The 21,371-nt window shown below is 37.0% G+C and overlaps 1 protein-coding gene across 20 annotated transcripts in view; it reads right to left on the reverse strand.

Annotated features, from left to right (window-relative positions):
* The window catches only part of CD44 (CD44 molecule (IN blood group)), a 64,741-nt gene that overhangs the window by 31,479 nt on the left and 11,891 nt on the right, over positions 1–21,371 (reverse strand). For all 20 annotated transcript variants that reach the window (XM_066997112.1, XM_066997113.1, XM_066997109.1 and 17 more), the window contains exons 2-6: positions 9,347–9,512; positions 6,192–6,328; positions 4,500–4,571; positions 3,999–4,238; positions 2,702–2,797 (exon numbers count right to left, since the gene is read on the reverse strand). In XM_066997112.1, the coding sequence (XP_066853213.1) occupies positions 2,702–2,797; positions 3,999–4,238; positions 4,500–4,571; positions 6,192–6,328; positions 9,347–9,512 (711 nt within the window). The remainder of the gene's footprint in view (positions 1–2,701; positions 2,798–3,998; positions 4,239–4,499; positions 4,572–6,191; positions 6,329–9,346; positions 9,513–21,371) is intronic.

Below are 21,371 nucleotides of genomic sequence, written 5' to 3' on the forward strand. Positions count from 1 at the left end.
TTTTTCCCAATAATGACATTTTTTAGAGAATGCTCCAAACCAAATAAAAGAAAAATCCACTACAGCATGGGAGTGTCTACTATATATGGATGAACAAAAGCAGCCGCAGTTATTGTTTGAGTAACTAGCTCTGATAACTCAGGGAAGTATCTCATCAATCAGCTACAGAATTTTATGATATCTGATCCATGGCACATCTGGAGATGAATCATAACTTGTTAACAACAAAGAAAAGCTTGTTTCAGCTTAGAGATAAAGAATGTCAATGGCAAAGTGCTTGCAGTGTATTAATCTGGACTGTGCACTTGATGGAGAACATTGCCAATAATGCTCAAAGTCAGAACAACAATGAAAGGGTAGTGTGAAAAACAAGGAGATGTAACAATTTCTTACTTCAGACCCATAGCAATGACTTATTTTGATCAAGGTAGGCATCTTTTCACCAGACTTTAAGTTTACAAGCAAGGTGTAGTATAGGTGGATAGCCACTGGTTTTGTCTAACATTCATACACTATAGAATTAGACAGGTAAATTTTTACCTATCTATCTGAAGATATGTGCCTAATGGGATGAAGTTTTTTTACTTGCTTCTTAATTTTCTACTTTCTTGCCAGTGCGGTTTTCCCCAGTAAATTAAGTTCTGGCCAGGATATTCCAATAAGCCTGCACTGTTGCACAATGCAAATACTAGACACTGGGGCATGACTTTTATTTCTCTTTTTGTTTTTTCTTCTTGTAACTTTCTCCTATGATACAGAATATTTTATGACTTCTCATGGAGATGCGTAGCATATGTTTAACTTGTGAAAAAAGTGCTAAATTACTCATTAGCTTATAGTACAGTAACATTAAAAAAAATGAGTCTATTTGGTTTTAAAGTGATATTGCTAAGCAATAGCTGAAGCTATCAGAAAATCTCAGGTGCAGTACTTTCATAACATCTTTTTTTTTTTCCTTCCCTAGAAAATCAATCTGCCAGCCCGAAACCAATAAGAAATCATGCCAATGCTATCACTTCTGTAATACAGATATATCAGCATTGATAGTTTTATTACATATCTCTGTACTTGACTTGATCTTTTTAGATGTTAAACACCTCTAGTTTTCCTTCTGTAGAATACCTATGTCCATGATAGAGAACTGTTAGCAGCAGGTAGGGACATAGATGTTTAGAATCAATATATTTGATAAATCAAGTAGTAAAAGCAAAACCAAATACTTTCCTAGAATGCTGCCTAGAAACAATGCACAGTCTTTTGCAGTGGGTGAATAAACATCTGTACAGGCAAGCACTAAGTCACACAAGCATACAAAAGCAAATAAATGTGAAATCACCATTAGTGTCAACCAGACAAACTCCCCACTGTTGCCAGACGGGATTTTTTTCCCCATTTCAGGCAATACTCTGAAGCAAAAACTCACACTAGAAACGAAACTTAGAAAATTGTCTACTTGTTTTCAAGGTTTGGGGAAAAATCATGCAGATACATATATACATATTTCCATTTATATCTAGAGGTGTTATTAAACTTCTCATCTTCTGTGACGAGATGCTTTGTTGAATGATTTTGTATTTCAGTAAAGCTTTTGCTAACTGTATACAATACACAATAATTCTTATACTATGCTGTGATTTCTAAATATAGTAACTAGGACACTGACCCTCCAAGTTGCATAGACCATTTTACTATCTGTCAGCACCCAAAAAACAACCAAGCAAACTCATCACTATCATGTGCTTCTCTGGTGGGAAAAAAAAATTGTTGGTGGGAAGAAACTTTCGTTTTTATTGTTTTTGACTACAACCACCCGTCATGCCTCTATAGATCTCCTCTGTGAAATTCAAATGCTCCTCTTTTATGTCCTTTTTTTTTTTTTTTTCCCTTTTTTGGTTGGTTGCAAAGATCTATATCACTTCAAAAGAAATTGAGCAAATACATGTACAGTTCCACTTTAAGAAAAAATAAAATTACTTCAAGAGGTTTTTATTTGCTGTAGTTGCTGTGCACTACCTATTCAATAAAAGCATCACATCTGTTTTTCCCACTCAGCCCAGAAATTGGCTAATGTTCTTCTGAGCCTTCAAAGCCTGCAGAGACATCACAGGCTCAAAATGGTTTTTGTGCATCTTGCCACCAACAAGAACAAAATTAATTTTAGTATTACACAAGTGGGTTGGCAACTGAACTACCACTTATAGCATTGTTTAGGTGAGTGAGTCCATGGTTTTGACATGGATTATCCACTTTCACAACCATAAGGATATTAGAATCACAGATGTACTTTTATCACAAATTGATGACAATGTCCTTTTCTAACTCTGAGGTAGGAACAATGTGATTTTGAGTGATAATTCGTTACACTGATTTGTGGTACCTCATAAATATATGTAATAAAAAGGCAGTGGGAAACACAGAATAAGCCAAACAGCAGTCTTTCAGAGTTCATGTATAAACACTGAAGAAAAGAAAAAGCAAATGTTTTGGCTCCCTTTATCTCTTTAAATAAGTGAAAAAAAACTTCACCAGAAAGTGAAATTTATTTCTAAATTCGTCAGTCGTGAAAGTAGTGGCTTTCAATGTCTTTCCAAAATTGGAGAAAATGTATATTTCACCACTTACCAGAAAGCCCTGCTGAAAGAAGAAAGCAGTTTTAATACAACCTATAACTGATGTAGTTATTATAATGCATAAATCTTACTAGTACTTCCACGATGCCATTCATCATCTTCTTTGGCGAAATCATTAAATCCCGTCACCAAAGAGATATCAGTTGATGTAGGAGAAATTTCATCATCTGTATAACGATGGATGAAAGATTACTATTTCATTATCTGAGCTGCAACTCAGTACTCACAACTACATCAATTATTCTATATTGCAAACTTCATTCCTTCTTTTATTAGCACAAGGGAGAAGAAAGATACAGAGGAGGTTCTTCACACAATTCAACCCCAAATATCTTTATTTTCTAACACAGCAAGATTATCACCAAAATAGGTTATTTCAAGATAAGCATATATTTTATTGGTAATGAAAAATCTGGCAATGATTATTCAAAATCTTCATGTTATTCAATTCTAATTGTACCTGTGTATCATCTGAGGGTACAGTGAACCCAGAGCAAGAAGTGAAGTTAATTGTACTTCCCTTTCTACTGAGAAATATTCAGAGCTTTAGTCCAAAAAATTAAGCTCTGAATATTAGCTGAGTTGGTAAGAATTGTCATGGTAAGCAATTGAACTACATGGCATACACCTGAGAGAATGACTCTGATCCTAATTGCTCAGGAATAGAATGTTAGGAATTACCTTTCATGATGTGAATTATATCAACAAAAAAGCATAAGGTACCATTAATATACTGCTTCTCCTTTTTTTATTTTTATTTTTTTGCCTTTTTTTTTTACTGCTATATTTCACTGTTAAATTATTGGTGACTTGAAAGAAAGCCTGTAGTCAGAAGTCACACAGTAAAACATCACTGCCCTTAGAGGATGAACTCTGTATCCCTTAGGTTCAGTGGAGCTAGTCTTTTAGGCCTCTGATAATTTCAGCTATGCAGGCAATATAAAAGATGAAATAAAATACAAATCACCTTCACAAGAAAGCAAAATACAGGTAAGGTACCCCAATTCACTGATTTGTCACTGTGCTGAATGCCCTAGCAATGAGTATGGCATTTGTATTTGGTAAGGTTTCAGGAAATTAAAATTTGATTTTATCACCTAAAATAAGAAGGTATTAATAACATTTAAATTTGACTTTTTTTTATCACTCTGTGCATTCTGTAATATACTGCAGTAGAAATTCAGAAAGCTTTTTTTTTTCTTTTTTTTTTTTTTTTGTCCAGAGACACGCCTTTCTCCTTTCCCTTCCCACCCAGTGATACAAACTAGAGACGGTGCTTCCTATTCCTACATGATATCATTTACCTAGCTAGGTAATTCTTCACTTTGTTGTTTTAAAGAGGGTATAGTTGCCACCCATCATCCTTACCAGAATTTTTGACAGGAAAATCCTTTTCACCTCCTCCAGAAGAATGATCTGACAGATGTGAGACTGGAGTAACGCTTCCATAATACGAGGGACTGGATCTCCTGATGGAGGTATCCACTGGAGTTGTGTCATGTGATGATCCACTACCTACATTTTCATCATCCACACCTGAGGTTGAGGAGTCTCCACTATGACGTGTGCCATCTGCATTATAACGTGAGCCATCTTCATTGTCAATGACTGTAGGAAAGAGAATATTAGGCAGCTGTTAATACCCAGGAGCTACATAGCTGTATTTCAGTTATGATAGCTTAATTCCTAGAACCAAAAAAATACAGAAAAACAGTTGTGAATTAATATTAGTTTATTAATTAAAATTAATATTAATTTAAAATTAAGTAATATTAATGATTTTTTTTTAAATAGCAATTGTTTTTAAGAAAACAAAACAAACATCCTGAAAATGAAACAAATTGCAAGTCTTTCTAATCAATACAGTACCTATTTCACTCTGATTATTGAGAAAAGAAGTGTCTATTCTTTCAATTGGATCACATGCTTTGTCCCTTGTTTCTGAAAAAGAAGAAAAAAGAGAAAATATTAATTTAAGAACATTGAGAAAAAGTATAGTGTATACCAATATAAATTAGATTCAAAGACTTATCAAAATGAATTAGCTAGAAAACTTCCCCAATACTCCTGAAAATCACTTTGTCCTTTTCTAAGCATTATGTTTTTAGCTAGAGTTGAAGATGATGACATTTGGTTTGATTCCTTATCTGGCAGTCCAGAAAACTTCCCAGAAAATTTCCACAACTGTACATAATCACAGAAAGACATCTTGAAATCTGGACATATAAAAATAATTTCCAAATCGAAGTTCATTCACTGATCTACCTATGTTCCTTCTGCTCTTTCCCAGCTGGGGCACTTCAGATTGTTCTCTCGTCTAACCGTGAGATTCCCTTTTTCCATACCCATTCTAGAAAACAGTTGCAATCAATGTCCATGAAAATAGCTTTATTCTGCCATTTCAATACACACAGTCCCTAACCCTCTAACCCACACAGCCCTAACCGGCAGCTCTAACCCTCTATAGCTAGAAGGACTGCATCCCTTCCATGGGGGCTCTGCACAGGGAGAGTGTGCCCTGGTCTGGTGAGCTCTGCTCACCCTGGCGGGCTTCTGTGCCAGGCTTGGGGCCACTGTCTGACCTCCTGCTTGTAGTGCCAGAAGGGGATAATACTTGAAAGTGTTTATAAAGCTCCAGTAGGGATGGGCACTACTGAGGCAGGTGAAGAGCCACACTGGGTGGTAGAGGCTGGTGATTCACCTAACTCTATGCCAATGCAAAGATGGCTTTTAATGATATGACCACCAAGAACAAAATCCAAGAATGTCGCTGCCATTCAGATCATCACTGAGTTTTGCTTTGAGCTCTGTATGATCTGTCTGTTTACATTGGGAATATCTATTGAAATTCAAGACACTTGAAGTTAACCCAGATCTTATCTTGAAATACTGTTTTCAGCATGCGCCACAAGATTATCTACATTTTCCTAATAATATAATAAAATATTTCCAACTATTACAAAGTTCAGGACCTTCAGTCTGCTTCTTGGCTGCATCACCACCTAACTGCCTAATGTCTGAACATCGGTTTGCCAGAGGCATCACATACACTGAAAGTGAGAACCATGATCCTCACCAGCTCCTAGCTTTCCAGAATTTGTAGAAATTGTAAGGACTAAGGGGACATGGGAGGAACAAAGGAGGAAGCAGACAGAAAGTATTATAAAAGGCGTTGGTCAGCATGCTTGTCCGACCAAGCCCCATGCCTTGTCACTGCAGCCTGCCCTACCCTCTTATTAAATCCTTTAATAGATTTTGGGATCTTTTAGATTCACCGTTGGGAGTTTTGCTGCACTAAATAGTTGTAATGAGCTGTTGTGAAGCTATTAAGATAGTCCTCAAGGCAGCAAATTCTTTAGTTGGAGAAACACTAATGACCAAATGGGTCAAATTCGTTGCTGGTATTATAGATGCACTTCTGGAGGCTGACAAAATGTATTTCTTCTCAGCTGAAGATCAGATGATATTCAATATAAAAGATCTCATTCAAGTGCCTTAGGAATTACATATATTCTTGTTATTTGATATATATCTAAAACACATCATAAAACATGTACATACCTGTTGCATTGTAACAATACGCATCATAACGGCCTGTTGTATTTGCTGAAAGTTTATAAATTCCAGTATGATTTGCTGCACAAAGATGATAGGGATTGATTCGTGGGATAACAATATGCCCCACTATAAAACCATACCTGGGAAGTACAGAGGAAAATGCACCACATTATATGCTATAGCAGACAACATAAATGCTCAAGATATCTCTAATATGAAGAAGATACCAATAAGACATTATTTTCATCTTTTTAAAAAAGTGCATGCATTTATGCATAATTTTTGTATACAGATGATGTTTCTTTCATACGTGTAGCTAAATCAGTCTCCAGCCTATGTAATGCAACACGTAGAGCTAAACCGATTTTAATTGAGGATCTCATTAGCTAGGATGATTGGTTCCAGAGCAAGGCAGTGAAAGTGAGGGACTGGAAAGTTAAGTGAACTTTTTATTCGGTGGGAAGTTGTATCACCTGACACTAAAGACTGGCTGTTTTTTTTTGTTTTGTGTTTGTTTTTTTTTCTTCAGGGAGTCACATTTTGTTTACTTTGAGCATAACATACTGCTCAGTGCCATTTCACACATAAATATTTGGGGCTCAATTTTATAGAATCTGATTAAATTTAGAGAATGACACACACTTCTTTCTATAAAGCAGATACCTTAGGAAAATATTCAGATACAACAGTCATTCATTCACATGTTCTTACTGTTTCTTTCAGTGGAACAACGTGGCTACTGTGTACAGAGCTCACACATTTCAGTGAAGACTGTAGTTAACAGAGCTTCACAAAGCACAATGCGTTAGTACTATTTTGCAATCCTGCAACACCTGTTTAATTCCAATATATTTAGCTGGGAGGGGTGATAGAGTGGTAACAAAACTGGGTTTTGGTTTGCTTTTTGTTTTACTTCTTAAGACATGCAATTATCAGGAGAAATAAATTTCATAGCTTAGCAGTCCTTTTGAAGTTGTGAGCTCTGTTCCAGTTGCATGCCTAATGTGCAGATGCTTGCAGTTCTAAAACTCTGTAGTAGGTGGAATTATAAACTACTTCACTTACACTTCCAACTGAGCCTACAATGTTGACACTGTATAACCTATTAATCACCTTCTTTTACGGTCTGTTGATTCACCTTACTCACTCACCATTCCACTTGTATTTTGGCTATTATGTGCAGTTTATTTTTTCTCTCCAACTCAAGCTTGATAAGAGCCTAGTCATAATGACAAGGACTTCTAACACAGGATCAGCAAATGAAAGTAAGAGGGTGGGAGGGCAGGCTAGAAGGGAGAGAGGGAAGAACCTACATGCCATACGTGTCCAAATCTGTCCTCTGCTAAGCTGTGAAGTAGAGAGAAATTCAATCATTAATGAAAAACTACAGCTCCCTGCTGCATTTTTTTCCCTTCTACTCCTTCCTTCAATTAAGTTTACATTTTAACTTCAGGAAAGGCTTTCTGCATTGCAGAATATTTACAATGCCAGCACTAGAGATCTCTAACAATAGGCTTTAGTTGGGTTTTGATGTTTTGTCTCTACACGTGGTGTAGTGATGGACATTTCAAAGTACTGAGGATGTGTGTGCGCCAATGTTAAAGAATGAACTTGCCTACTACATTATCCAGAACTTTTCCCTCACAGTGAACAACTGTCTCTAGTCTGTATTTGGCAGTATTTTAAACTACATTCCCACTTCTTGTGGAAGACTCTTTAAACACATACACCCTCAGGATTTTTCCATCCATTGTTCCCTGGTGCTAGAGTCCACCTCTTTCTCCATAGTGCATAACCCTAGTGAAAATAAATGTGCCATATACCATCATTAATGGCAATGCATGACATTTATTCTTGTATTTTCAAAGCACTGCAAGTATATCTCTTTGTGACAGTCAAACAAATTAATTGGTATGGATACTGCTAATTTGAAGGAGCTTTATTTAAATCTCATGAGTTTGTAAATCAAAAGGAAGAAATATTCATGCATCAGGAATTAAAAACGTAAAGCACTACTGACTAATCTGAAGCGAAATAGTTCACATGAAATAATAGCAACCAGTATTGACACTACAGCTACTTCTCAGGGAATGACGAATTCAAGAATGTAAGTTAAAACCCACTTCAAATTTACAACTCCTGAATTCAGTCTTTCTTCTGCATTTGTTTAGAATGATTTGAATAGTAATGTATTACATATTTTGTACAGCAAAATCACTTGGTCTTCTAGTCTGACCTATTTACAGACCTCAGGACTGTCCTGAGTTGGTTACTGATTGAACAAGATGGCATCCTTAGGAAAAATATTGAATCTTGATGGCGTTTAGGTTAGACAAAGAATCTATTACAACCCTTGCAAGTTTTTTCAGCCAAAAATTACTATCTTTGACTAGAACTAGTGTTGTTGTACTAGTGTTCACTTCATTTTTTGAGTCCAAAATTATCTATGATCAACTTCCAGTCTCTAGGTGTATATTTTGCTAAACTGAGGAGTCCATATTATCCACATTTATTTCCCTATAAATTATTAATTACAGAAGGTATTTAAGTCACTTGACATTGGTGGGGGGGGGGGGGGGGGGGAAGGGGGTGTTAATTTTTGTCTCTCTACCAAAACCTCTCTATTCACAAATTACAAGAATGTGCTAATACCATCACCAGTTTTTCACTGCAAGTCAGCAGTTCACTTCCCACACTACTGATCTGATGCTTTTTAGTGTTGCTAGACAAGACAGAGTTCCCTATACTGTATATACCATCTGCAGTCTTTGACCCTACATCAGGTCATTAAAAATCATAAATACATTGCATGTACTTATCTTACTAGTCAGTGGTACAGTATGATCTGAACACCATCCTTATTAGTTTATTATAATCTCAATCTTTAGTTATCTTTAGATTTTATCTGTAGAAAGTTATGATTTCCTCAAGATGGCAAAAAGAATATGCAGTCAAGGACTTACTTATTACAGGACCCAGGGCAAACATACACATACAGAAAGATGTTTTGCTTGTTACATAATATAACTTACTTCAGGACTGATATGGCCATGTAATTAGCAACTAGAATGAAATCAACTGTAATTATTACACTGGATGGATAGATGGATGGACGGACAAACAGACACAATATATTATTTTTCCTAAAGTTTCTTTACCTGCAAGTTTCAAATCCAAGTTCGTGAGCTTTTTCCAACTGTTCTAGTGTTGACAAGGTACTATTGAGAGCTCTGCAAAGGTCAGCTGCTTCAGTTCGTGTGAGACTGTAGCGACCATTTTTTTCCACATGAAAAACTCCTCCATATCTGCAACTTACATTGAATTCTGTTATTGAAAGAAAAGAAAAAAAAATTACTAATTTTTGAAGTTGCTGCTTCACTGAAGACCTGAAAATGATTTATTTTGAAGTACAGTGCTTTCAATGCAAACTAATAACAAGCAGCAGCTAGCAATTCATTCAGAAAGAGAGCTAGCACATTAAATCACCTTCTCCATATTTACCTCTTTGGGCTCAGACATATGACCCAAAACAAAACAAAACAAAACAAAACAAAACAAAAAAGGCAAGAAAAAAAAGAGTACATGTTTTTTGAGGTAGCTCAAACTTTTACCTTATAATCAACTGTAATGGTGCAGAAGATACAAATATGTCATGAAGGCCTTTGAAGCCACACTACCGTAAAATTTACTAATATTCAAATGAATTTTATAATATTTTGTTCAATACAGAATTATTTAAAGATGAAACGGTGGTATAGTCAGAGCCTTTATGATCATAAATTTCCTTAATCTTCTCATTGTGATACTTTCACAACGAATCCTTTCAAATTAATATGTCAATCCACAGTTTCAGAACTAGTTAAAGCTATGAGCCCTTATTATTAGCTAGACAAAAGAGAAAAGCTTGCACTGGTTTGGTACTATTGGATCTGCCTGATATGAAACCTAGGTGACCTGCACACATATTCTAAACTAGAACAACATCATGCTATTAAATACTCCCTGAAAGACAAATTTCAAACTCTTTTTATTCAGCCAGCATATAGAGAACCTTTGATTACTCATCATCTGGATGAACTTTTTGCTGCCTGATCTTCAGTTTTGACAGTATTTCTCTCCATTTTGAAAGGCTTTTTTCTGATGTACTCAGAACTCACTCTTGCATGCGAACATATTACTATCAACCCATCAGAATTTCAATATGTACTACAGCATCTTTAATAATAAAGGATGTCTTAGATGGATTTTAATTAAATAATGCTTTACAAGTTTACATGTGGAAGCAAGTGTATATGATGTACATTAAGAGGATAAATGTGACGAATAAAATAAAATAAAATAAAATAAAATAAAATAAAATAAAATAAAATAAAAAGTAGGTGCCATAGTTATATTGTACAATTTGTTTCCTGGCCTTTACCCTGGGAACCCTGAGCAAGCTGCTGTACATGCAAAGCATGCGGGAGGGGAGCATCTCATTCAATTCACTACAGACACTGAATGAAAGGCATAAGGTCTAGAGGCTATGAGGTGATCACAATCCGTTCATCTCTATGTTGGAAAGATGCTGCCTACACAGTGCAGCATGTAAAGTGGGAATGACTGTATAATCTGAGCAAGGTCTGGCTGAGTAAAATGAGAGACAATATAAACATCTGTTTATTGTCTTATTTATTTATTTATTTTAAAAAGGAACAGCTAAGAAAGAGTTAATAATAATAACGTGGGCATAGAAAACGGGGAAAGAACAGGATGCTTCAAAGCAATGTGAATTAACTTTACTCCTGCCCCACCTTTCCCTCAAGAGAAAAGCGTGGTAGCAACTCCAGACTAGAACGACAACTGCAAAGCATGCTTGATAGGAGCAGCCTATTATTTGTAGTGAAGAGAGGAGCATGACTCATTTTTATCTTAATCTTAATGGGAACTCCACGTGCAAGAAAGGGAAAAATAGACCAGTCTTCAAATATTTAAAGGAGGTGTCTGTCTCTTCTGTTTGAAATAAAAGATGCCATATAATAACTACTTTCCTAAAACACCCAAAATGTAATTCATGCAAATTTGCATCGACACATTCTGTGTGGATAACAAGCAACTTTCTTAACATCATTTTTGCTGGATGGTCTGTTTATTTCTATAGCAAAGATGTGAAAGCAAATGATAATAATCAAGGTGTGCACTCTACCTTCAATCACTTTTGCTCACTGGCAAACAGAGGTTATTCTATCTACAGTGTATCTACTCAGTGCTCCTGTATATTCACCACAGTTGTAAACTGCAAGGAATGTTTCTTTCCATGGGTAACAGGAAACAATCAAGGAAATGAAACAGCAGATTAGATCCAGACTGTACAGCATATCAGAAGACAGCCATTATTCACAAGATAAGTAGGAGTCCAATAGTATTGCTGACTACACATCCAAAGGAAATCAAAAGCTGTGTATCAAATCTTAAGGGCCTTTATTGTAACAATGGAATTAATCCTTATCATTAGTTGGACTGCATGTCCACAAAAAGGATGTCAAAAATACCAGTCAGTACTACTTTATTCCCACACAACTATTTAAGCTGACGAAAGAATTTCATGTGAACAAAATTGATATACATTGCATAGCTGTTTAACATCTTGTTGATTACAGTTCTTAATAGTTTTTTTTTTTCTTTTTTAATCATGTTATCCAAAAATACCAAGAGGACACAATTTTTAATTTTATAAAATTTATGCAAGACTAACATGTTTTCACAAAATGTCTTTATTTTGACACAGCTGTTTTCTTCCAGGGAGAAATAGAACCATAAAAATGTAGAATGGTTTGGGTTGGAAGGAACCTTAAAGATAATCTAGTTCCAACCCCCCTGCCATGGGCAGGGACACCTTCCACTAGACCAGGTTGCTCAAAGCCCCATCCAACCTGGTCTTGAACACCTCCAGGGATGGGGCACCCACAGCTTCTCTGGACAATCTGTGCCAGTGCCTCACCACACTCTCAGTAATTAATTGCTTCATTGTATCTAAGCTAAATCTATCCTCTTAAAGTCAATATTCCTTATCCTATCACTACACACCCCGATAAAGAGACCCTCTCCAGCTTTCTTGTAGGCCCACTTTAGGTACTGGAAGACCACTATAAGGTCTCCTTGGAGACTTCTCTCTATATAAAAGTAGTTTTATTAAAATTTCACTGATGATAGCCATGTCATAGAAGGCTTTGAAGGCAACAATGAGGGGCTGGTACAGAAGGAAGAGGAGGCTAACCAATATGTATTGTTTTCTCCAGAGAACTTCATGTCTTGCATCAAGTCTGAGTTTCACAGTCAGAACAGAAGCTAGTGGATTAACACAGAGTGATAGCCTCAGCAAGTTCCCACACATAAATTAAGAAGGAGTGACAATGTTTCTGCAAGTACTGGACTCAGACACACACAGCACTGCACCTGAGGATAGCTGATGGACTAGAGACCTTCTGCAGACACACCTTCACTGAGCAGCACAACATGCTCTAAAGCCATCAATATGTATACCTATAAGTCACAAATAGACATTCACATTGTAGATCAACAGACAGAATGTCAACAAACATTCCCATTATAGATCCCAACAGATGTCTTCTTATAACAACACAACTAAGAACTAAATATGTGCAGGAGGATGTGGCCCATAACTGCTGTGCAATGGAGCTGCTCTCACAGCTGCCACAAGTGACTTCTACTTTGGCTCTGAATGTTCCTGATTCAAAGCCTGACATTATTTTGGAAGCTGTTCACTCAGCAGCTGTATTCAGCATAAATGACCCAGGCAAGGAAAGGTCTTCTCTTTACATTTCCCTTCATGTTACTCTTGCCCCTGTAGCACAAGGCAGGCCTATGTTTCTTAATAAATAAGCATACTCTGTGAAGCTCAAGACAATGTTATATTCAGGGGTCACATCACAAAGACCTATTAGATTAATTAAAAGTAACAAGTTCAGTGATTTTGGAACAAGATTTTTTTGGAACATCAACCTTTCTTCCAGTAACTATGGGTTCATTTCTGAAGAACTTTCACTATGAAAGCAGATTACCACATATGCTTGCTTTGGGTTGCATCTGAGTCTTGCAACCCATCCCAGTTTCACTGAAATATGAAGTTCACTTTTGTTTAAAGGGAATTTGATTCAGCTGTCATCAAACCTCAGCCTATTTAGGACTTTAAAACATTAGAATATATGTATTGTTACCACCCAGAGATCCAGTCGGTGGGAATCCCATTTTTAGGCAGCTGATTCCTTAAACTCTGGCTGCTAAGAATAAATAGGATTATTTACAGAAATAAGTTAATTGAACTACTTGGAGGCTACGGCTATGCACATGTATGTTTTCCATGGAAATGCTGAGACTAGCCCAACAGTGTACATCCTGTACACTGGGACACTTCTGGGAAGCACGAGATGCATTGCACGTGCACTGACCATCTGCACTGCACAAACACGTAGAACGACCAAGCTCCCAGGAAGCCATACGCATGCAGCGTGCGAGATCACGTGGCTGGCCAGGAAACACTGGGGAGACATGTGGCAATCCGATTTGCAAAACTGGTTTCGAGGCCATCCAATTAGCTGGCACTTTGCCCTAAAGTAGTGTGGAGACAGAGCGCTTTGATTGTTTTTATTTTGACTATATCTTCCAAACATGCTATTAAAAGTGTTTGTAACACTTTTGCAGTATAGGCACTTCTGTTTGTGAAGCAGTCAGTGTGAGAAAAGGACTACAGCAGTACCTAAAACTCACATGATGTTTCACAGTCTCAACAAATTGCATAAATCCAGCATTTCCTCTATAAAGGCAGTAATTACCACATTTTAGAAATGGCAAAATACAGATGCAGAGAACACTGACCAGAGCTATACAGTCAGTCAGGGAACCCAAAAACCAGAGTTCTTACATGATGGTCCTGTATTTTAATTTCCAGACAACTTGGACCCTTAGAAAATATTTCTAGTTATATTGATACAAAATTTATTAAAAATAAAACACAGAGCCTGAATTAAGTTAACACCTTAAATTCTTTCTTCCCTGCTGAGTCTTATGGTCTAATTTTGAGTTTGGGAAGAAACACGATAACCAAATCCAAATCAAAACATGTCCCACTTTTCCCTATAGATCGAAAAGGTTCAAATCCATTACTTTTATGCTAGTGCTACCTATTTGGCCTTAATGCAGCTATGCAAAAAAAATGTTGTCCTCTCCTCTCCTCTCCTCTCCTCTCCTCTCCTCTCCTCTCCTCTCCTCTCCTCTCCTCTCCTCTCCTCTCCTCTCCTCTCCTCTCCTCTCCTCTCCTCTCCTCTCCTCTCCTCTCCTCTCCTCTCCTCTCCTCTCCTCTCCTCTCCTCTCCTCCCTCCCTCCTCTCCTCTCCTCTCCCCCCCTCCTCCCCTCCCCTCCCCTCCCCTCCCCTCTCCTCTCCTCTCATTTCTCCTGTTTCAACATCTAATGCAAAACACATTGTGTGTGCCAGGTTGCTATCAATCCCTTCACCCTGTCTGAAGTTTCAAAGGAGCTGATTCAGAGTGGACTCACAGCAGAATCACAACCAGTACCCAGAGCTTTCCTTCTGCCCCCTCTTATAGCTGGCAGGCTTTGAGAGCAGGCAGGCCATGATCTGTCCCTGACATCCTCATGATTTGCTGCAGCTGAAAGACAATATTGTTTAATAATAGCTCTTAGAAAAGGAAAAAAGACTAAACATGCCTGAATTGTCATGATCATTAATCTTGTCCAGACCATGAGACTTGGCTGACTCAACCCCATACTATGGAATGCCCCTAAGCCTGCACTGAATTTTATAAGCATGGAAAACCTTATCATACAGGTAATTTCTCCCTGATTTCATGGGATTTCTGATGCTCTGCCTTTCTCTCCAGCTCTTTTTTTTTTTTTTTTTTTGTCATTCATAGGTAATCAGAAAGCAACTGCAAGTTCTTCTTCAGAAAACTCTTCAATTGTATTGACATTCCTGTATCTAAACCAGGCTCAAATAATGTTTTTTAGCTACAATCACTAGACCCAGTTTCACAGTTTGCTAGCTAGGGCCCACTGTTGTGACAGAACTGGCTTAAACTGAAGAGCATTGTCCCTTCATGAAATCGTGAGTTACACATGTTCATTAATACCAGAGACTTGTTAGAAGTTGTCACAGTAAGAAGCCAGGTGCAGTTTCCAATTCCACCCTGGTTCTGCAACCTTTACTCACAATGAGTAATGCTGACTCATGTAAACTCTTCCCATTGGAGTCACTTTTCCATAAAGATTTTTGATCTGCTGTGTGGATGGTTCTTGCACTGCTCTCTGCTTTACATTGCTTTCAGGAGAATACCTAGTGGTTTCATTCTCAAGGTGGATGCTGTCTTATGTTAAAAAAAAAAGGGGGTTTTAACAACTGCAGAGATAATGTACAGTAAATGTAAATGAAAAGTAATTGAAGTGAAGGATTTGCAAAAATCCTATTCCCCTTTACAAAAAAAACTGTAGAAGAATACTTAGACACCAGGTTGTTAACAGATTTCTTGGTAAAACCACAGTGTGTATTTTGTTTGTGCATGGCAACCAGGAAATGTTAATGCACTGTTCTCATGGGGTTTTTCCTTTCTAGTTTGTGGTTCAAGATGATTGATAGGTCACCAGGATGTGATAAATTAGGGCTGAAAACAGGACAGAACAAGGGTTTTGAAGGTGCAGATAGCTTCTTTCTCTGTTTGCCTATATAGCTTTTACTCTTAGTTTGTTGTAAGAGCTTTGTTCTAAATTTATTAAACAGATTTCAAGCTCCAGAAAGATATAGATGGGTAAATGCTTCCTTATGATCATGGATTGTTAAATCTTGTACTGACACTTCTAAAAAGGAACAAAAAACTAGCTTAGCACAGACAATTACATTTTTAATATTAGCACCTGTTTTAATACTGGTAATGAATTAGAGGAAAGTGGCATTTCAGAAACAGATTTAAATACTTTTAAAAAGGGCTCCTGGTAATTTCTGTTCCTCTCCAAATAAATCTACAAATCGGATGATATAAGTCCTAACATTTGTGGAGGTTTGAACGATTCAGATCTCAGTTTTCAGTTCAGATCTATCTCCAGTTGAAGTTTGCTTTTTTTAAATGTTTCTCAGGAAAACTACTTCATGGCTAAATCAGAATACAGTATACAAAAACTAATGTTGCATTAATTCCTGAAACATTTCAGAAGCCAAGACGTTTTGTGTGCAGAAATACTAAGATAGCACAACTACTGCCATTTTGGCCACTGTGAGAACTTGAATGTACAAAAATAGTGCTCAGGATTACCTAATACACTAAGATACAAACTGGCCCGGATGGAATGGTTATTTGCTGAGTATTCCACCATCTCCTTAGAGTCTGTTAATAAAACCATTCGCTAAAGCAATTCACAGCCCAGTCAACTGTAATAGCATACAGAGGCTTCCACCTTTTTGTCAGAAATTGGACTAAAGCCCAGGTCAGTACTGCTGAAAACCACTGGATAGCTGTTTGCTAGGTTATGTAAAATGATTCACTAGTCCCAGCCCCAGTCACTAATAGACACGTGTCGACATCATTAAAACACACCTATACCTGAATCCCTCAGGGCTTGATGGGGAAAGGAAAGCTGTACTGGGAAAATATGACTGAACTGGCATGACTACACACTGATCAAAATTTAGAAGTCAAATTCTGCAGGATCCACGTGAGTTAAGCAAACGTGTCTGTGAGGTTGCAGCGCTTTACCATTTCAACAAAAAAGTGCTAATGGTCAAGCAACATGCATGTCATGTAGTATGGCTGGGTGATGTTTTTCATTTCTCCCAGCTGTGATATGCTTGGTCTGCTAGCCACCACTCTCTACAGAAAGCACAGAAACAAACTTGGATTAAGCCACCTAATAAGCAAAGCTTCTCCAAATAATGGCTGGCATAAGGTGAAAGTAATTTACCGATTCTTGGGAGTTGTCAGATGAAATACTTTCCTTGGGATATTGCCAAGTTGTGAAACCTAAAATGATTTATAGGAAATTCCTTTTTTAGATTCAGTGTGAATAAACCATACCTTGTGTTTTCTAAGTATCCTTTGTGGACATTTAACAACAACAACAACAAAAGATTTGCTTTTCAGTTTGAAACTGTCTCTCATTTTGAACTTAGTAATTGGTTTGCACAAACTAAAACAAAATTAAAGCAATTTCAGAAAAAATAATTTAAATGTTTACTGGTTTCAATACAAGTAGATGATTTAAGGAACCCCATCCAAAAATTCCCTGCCTGTAGAATTTTTTAAAAATTTTCTTATTTTTATTTCAGTTTGGCATATGAGAAAGGTTCTGAACCTTGAAAAGATCATTGGAGAGAAAAAAAATCACTGCTGTATCTCTAACAGATTGCTGATATTCAGAAAAAAAAAAATCTCTGCACAGCTGGCTTTTTAAAGGCAGCAAAGTCCAGGAAAACACTTTAAAAGGAATTTACCTGCATGCTGCAAGGGCTGCCTTCTGAAAATAGAGACAACATGCTCTTAATAGCTGGGTGTGGTGACAAGAAAGTGAAGATGTCTCTCCATAGATGCAGAGGTATAAAATCAGACCTTTCTTTGAAGTTGTGCCAAAACTGTTTCTACTATGCAGTTATATTTGGGCACCTAGTAATTTTGGCTGAAAGGGCAAATAAGATGGTAGCTTCCTCACATCCGTGTATATTGTTAACTACATAAAAAAACAAAGCATAACCATGCTAACCCTGTGAGCCAAATGGGCTTAGGTGGGTCTCTGAAATGAAATGAAAAAAATAAGGAGAGATGTGGCAGGGAAATTGACAGTAGCTGAAGAGGGATGAATGGCAGTAGGAGGATCTCCCTTCTCTACTGGATGATGAAAAATGTTCTATATATTCCCGTGTTACTTCAGTAACTACACACTGGAAAAGAGATGTGGAACAGAGCTCAATCTCGTGGCTTCCCTCTAAGATGTTCTCCTTTATGAATGTACCTACCATGCACCAAAATCATTGTTTCTGTATTTGTTTACTGATAGGCAGAGATCATCTGTACATTAATCTGATACTTTTCCTGGCTACTAATTTACCTTTATAAAAATGGAGGGGGAGTGGCACTATTAATAAATCAAGTATTCTTAGAGTCACTCAAAATGCAAGTAAGTACAAGAAATATGTTTCATTCTTCTGCATCTGCTGCAGGAAGGAAAAGTCTGCTAATGCATCTTCCAAACATGCTTCATCTGCTTGGCAACTGTTGCTCTGGTAAACATCCTGAGTGAGCCTATCCAGTGTCATCACTTACGATAAACTTCCTTGCTGCTGACATTAATATTATTCTTTTTGTAATAGTTTTACCCAACAGTGGGTTGAAAGCATTCAGACTCCACTGGAACATAGTACAGCTGTGCAGTACCTCAATGGAAAAATTGCAGGCAGTGAAATCATAGTCCTGGAATTAGACAGTTATCAGATATGCCCCCCTAGAGATGATGAAAACATAATCATCATTGTCGATACCAGGAACGCTTCAGGCTGTACAATGAGTAGTCTAACCCCAAAGGCTGAGTAACAAGGACTGTGAAGCAAATCAGTTGGGACTGGTTCCATGCAATCCAGGTGAAGAAATGTGCATGAAACTAAAGCTGGTGAATAATAGTTGGAGTCTGATCTTTATTGTTTGACTGAAAGCAAATTGTTTAATCATTTGGGATAAAAGCAGGTGAGATGCAGTGTTGCTCAGAAGACAGATCCCCAACCTGGAGCTCAAAGTGCTTTATGTCTATTCCCTGCACTGTCATCTACCTGCTGATATAAGACAGATAAGCCAATTCATCTCTCTTTACCTCAGTTTGAAACTAACCTCCTTAATAAAGCAATTTAAGATTGACCGATAAAGAACGCTGTAAAAGCAAAGAACTAACACACTGTTGTTTTATTGCGTGCTTACAAGTTTTGCAGTCAGCTTCCATCTAAGCTTTGAGAAGTCACAGGATGCCTGATTTAACATTTGTGGTTATTTAGATAAGAAACTCATACAAAATCAGACATCAGATCAGCCAAGTCCAATAAATGACAGATTTTGCCATTTGGCAGCATGCTACTCAATAATAATACCAGGTGTGATTTGAAACTATTATTCATGTGACCTTGAAAAACTGATTTCCTGGTAAACAATTTCTAAACTTTCAAAAAAAAAAAAAAGCTTAAGTAAACAAAATTTCTATTAAATATTCTCAACATTTTATGTTCAGTTTTACAGTAAGTTCATTACAGAAAAGCAAGCAATGATCAAAACTGAAAAGAGGAAAAAAAAGACTGAGTAAGAAGTAAAACATCTATTGACTTTAACAAGGCCACTTCACAAGAAAACAACAGTGAAAGGAACCTCAAGAATCTTTTTAAAAGCTCTGAAAGCCAGCCAGTTAACACAAAGATAATGTTAGTCATCTTTGCACACTAGAAAGAATAGGGATGCTTAGAATATGCCTCACAAAGTAAGATGTCAGAGGACAAATGACCCATGCAGGAGAGAGAACTGCCCAAACAGGAGTACTTATCAGAACTTATTCAATATTCAGCTTCCTCACAATGCAGATGAATTCATACGCAGTTTCTTTCACTTCCCCACTCTAATTTCTGGGAAAATTATGAAGAAAAAAAAAAAAAAAAGAACCTTTTTACACAATTTTCTTGTACGAATTTGCAAGGAAGTACCTTTCAGAATAATGCAAAGTAGCAATTTAAACAGTTTAGATCTTAATTGCATATTGGTTAAAATATTGTACAGCAGTCCACTGAACTTGACCAAGATCTCACTGGAGACTGAAACTGGAGAACCGAAATTTCCAATGTAACGGATGTTTTAATGACTCATACTAGATTCAGATTTCTCCGATTAAAAAAAAAAAAAAGTCATTTTTGTATGTAGCTTTGCAGTTAGAAACCCATCCTTCTGAATACTTGTCATTTTCAAAAAAAAAAAAAATATCAAATAAGATATGGTATCATCTGCATTTCCAAGGTCTGGAGAATATGTAAGAGTCATAAGCATACTTGCGTTCATTGGAACAGTCATTGTCCTAACAAATTACTGGATGAGTTGGTGACCAGCTATTTATAACCCAATTAACTGCTGAATGATAATTAAATCATGAACGAAAAATGAAAAAAGCTACTTATCTGAATCAATGGTTGGCAAAAAGAAGCTGTCTCCCTTTGTGATGTTAGATTGAAACCCTGCTTTCTTCCACAGCGGGATTTTGGGTAGGTTCTGTCAACAGGGTTGTTATCTGTTCGTTGTTATGCACAAGATCTTACGAATGGTATGATTTGAAGAGATCAGAAATGCTGGATATGAAAGAGGAAGGAAACAAACTTGGAAGAAAGAGTTCTCTGAGGAACAGATCATGGAAGAAGTCTGAAGATTTAGCAGAGGTTAATTCAAAGGCTATCTTGAAAGATGAAAGATGAATATCCAGTTGTGTGTACAAGCTACTGCAGTTTCAGAGATGTAGAGTTGTTTCATTCCAGTGTGTTCCTGTCCATGACAACACAAGAAGCACCAAGCCATGCGTATATTTTCAATAGAGGGATGGCAACCATGTTACTTTTAGGAGCACTGGAAAGCATACTACACATTATTGAAAAAAATCAAATTCATGAAATGCACATTTCATTTGCACTTCCTGAAGACTGTGAAATTTAACTCTGGAAGTATTAGGACAGACCAAGTGAAAAAGCCCAAGATTTTCATTGTCAGAAAGACTTGGTTTGGGATCTGCATTAAGTATGATTCAAACAAAAAGTCAGCTTTGGAAATGATCGCTTTATATAAGTACATGCAATGATTAAAAACATCAGCTTAATCAAATCTTTTCTGGAGTCTATGCAAGTCAAAGGGAAAATTAAATGTACTTAAATGAGTGCAACCTCCTCGCACGGAAAAGAACAGTGTCACACCCATTGCTCCCTCCACTTTTCCCAACACCAGGAGGGCAGTGATCACACAGCCTGTAGCCAGAATTCCTAGGCTACCAGGAAGCCTCTACCGGAACTTTTGGTGAAAAAATGTTTCCATTTTCTGCACTCCATGTAGCTCTACCCATCTGTATGCTAGTTTCAACAATCTTGAGACTTATACTGAAAATACCAAAGAGCAAGAAATT

The sequence above is a fragment of the Anser cygnoides genome, chromosome 5 (assembly GCF_040182565.1).
Source record: "Anser cygnoides isolate HZ-2024a breed goose chromosome 5, Taihu_goose_T2T_genome, whole genome shotgun sequence".
In the NCBI taxonomy this organism is placed as follows: Eukaryota; Metazoa; Chordata; class Aves; order Anseriformes; family Anatidae; genus Anser; species Anser cygnoides.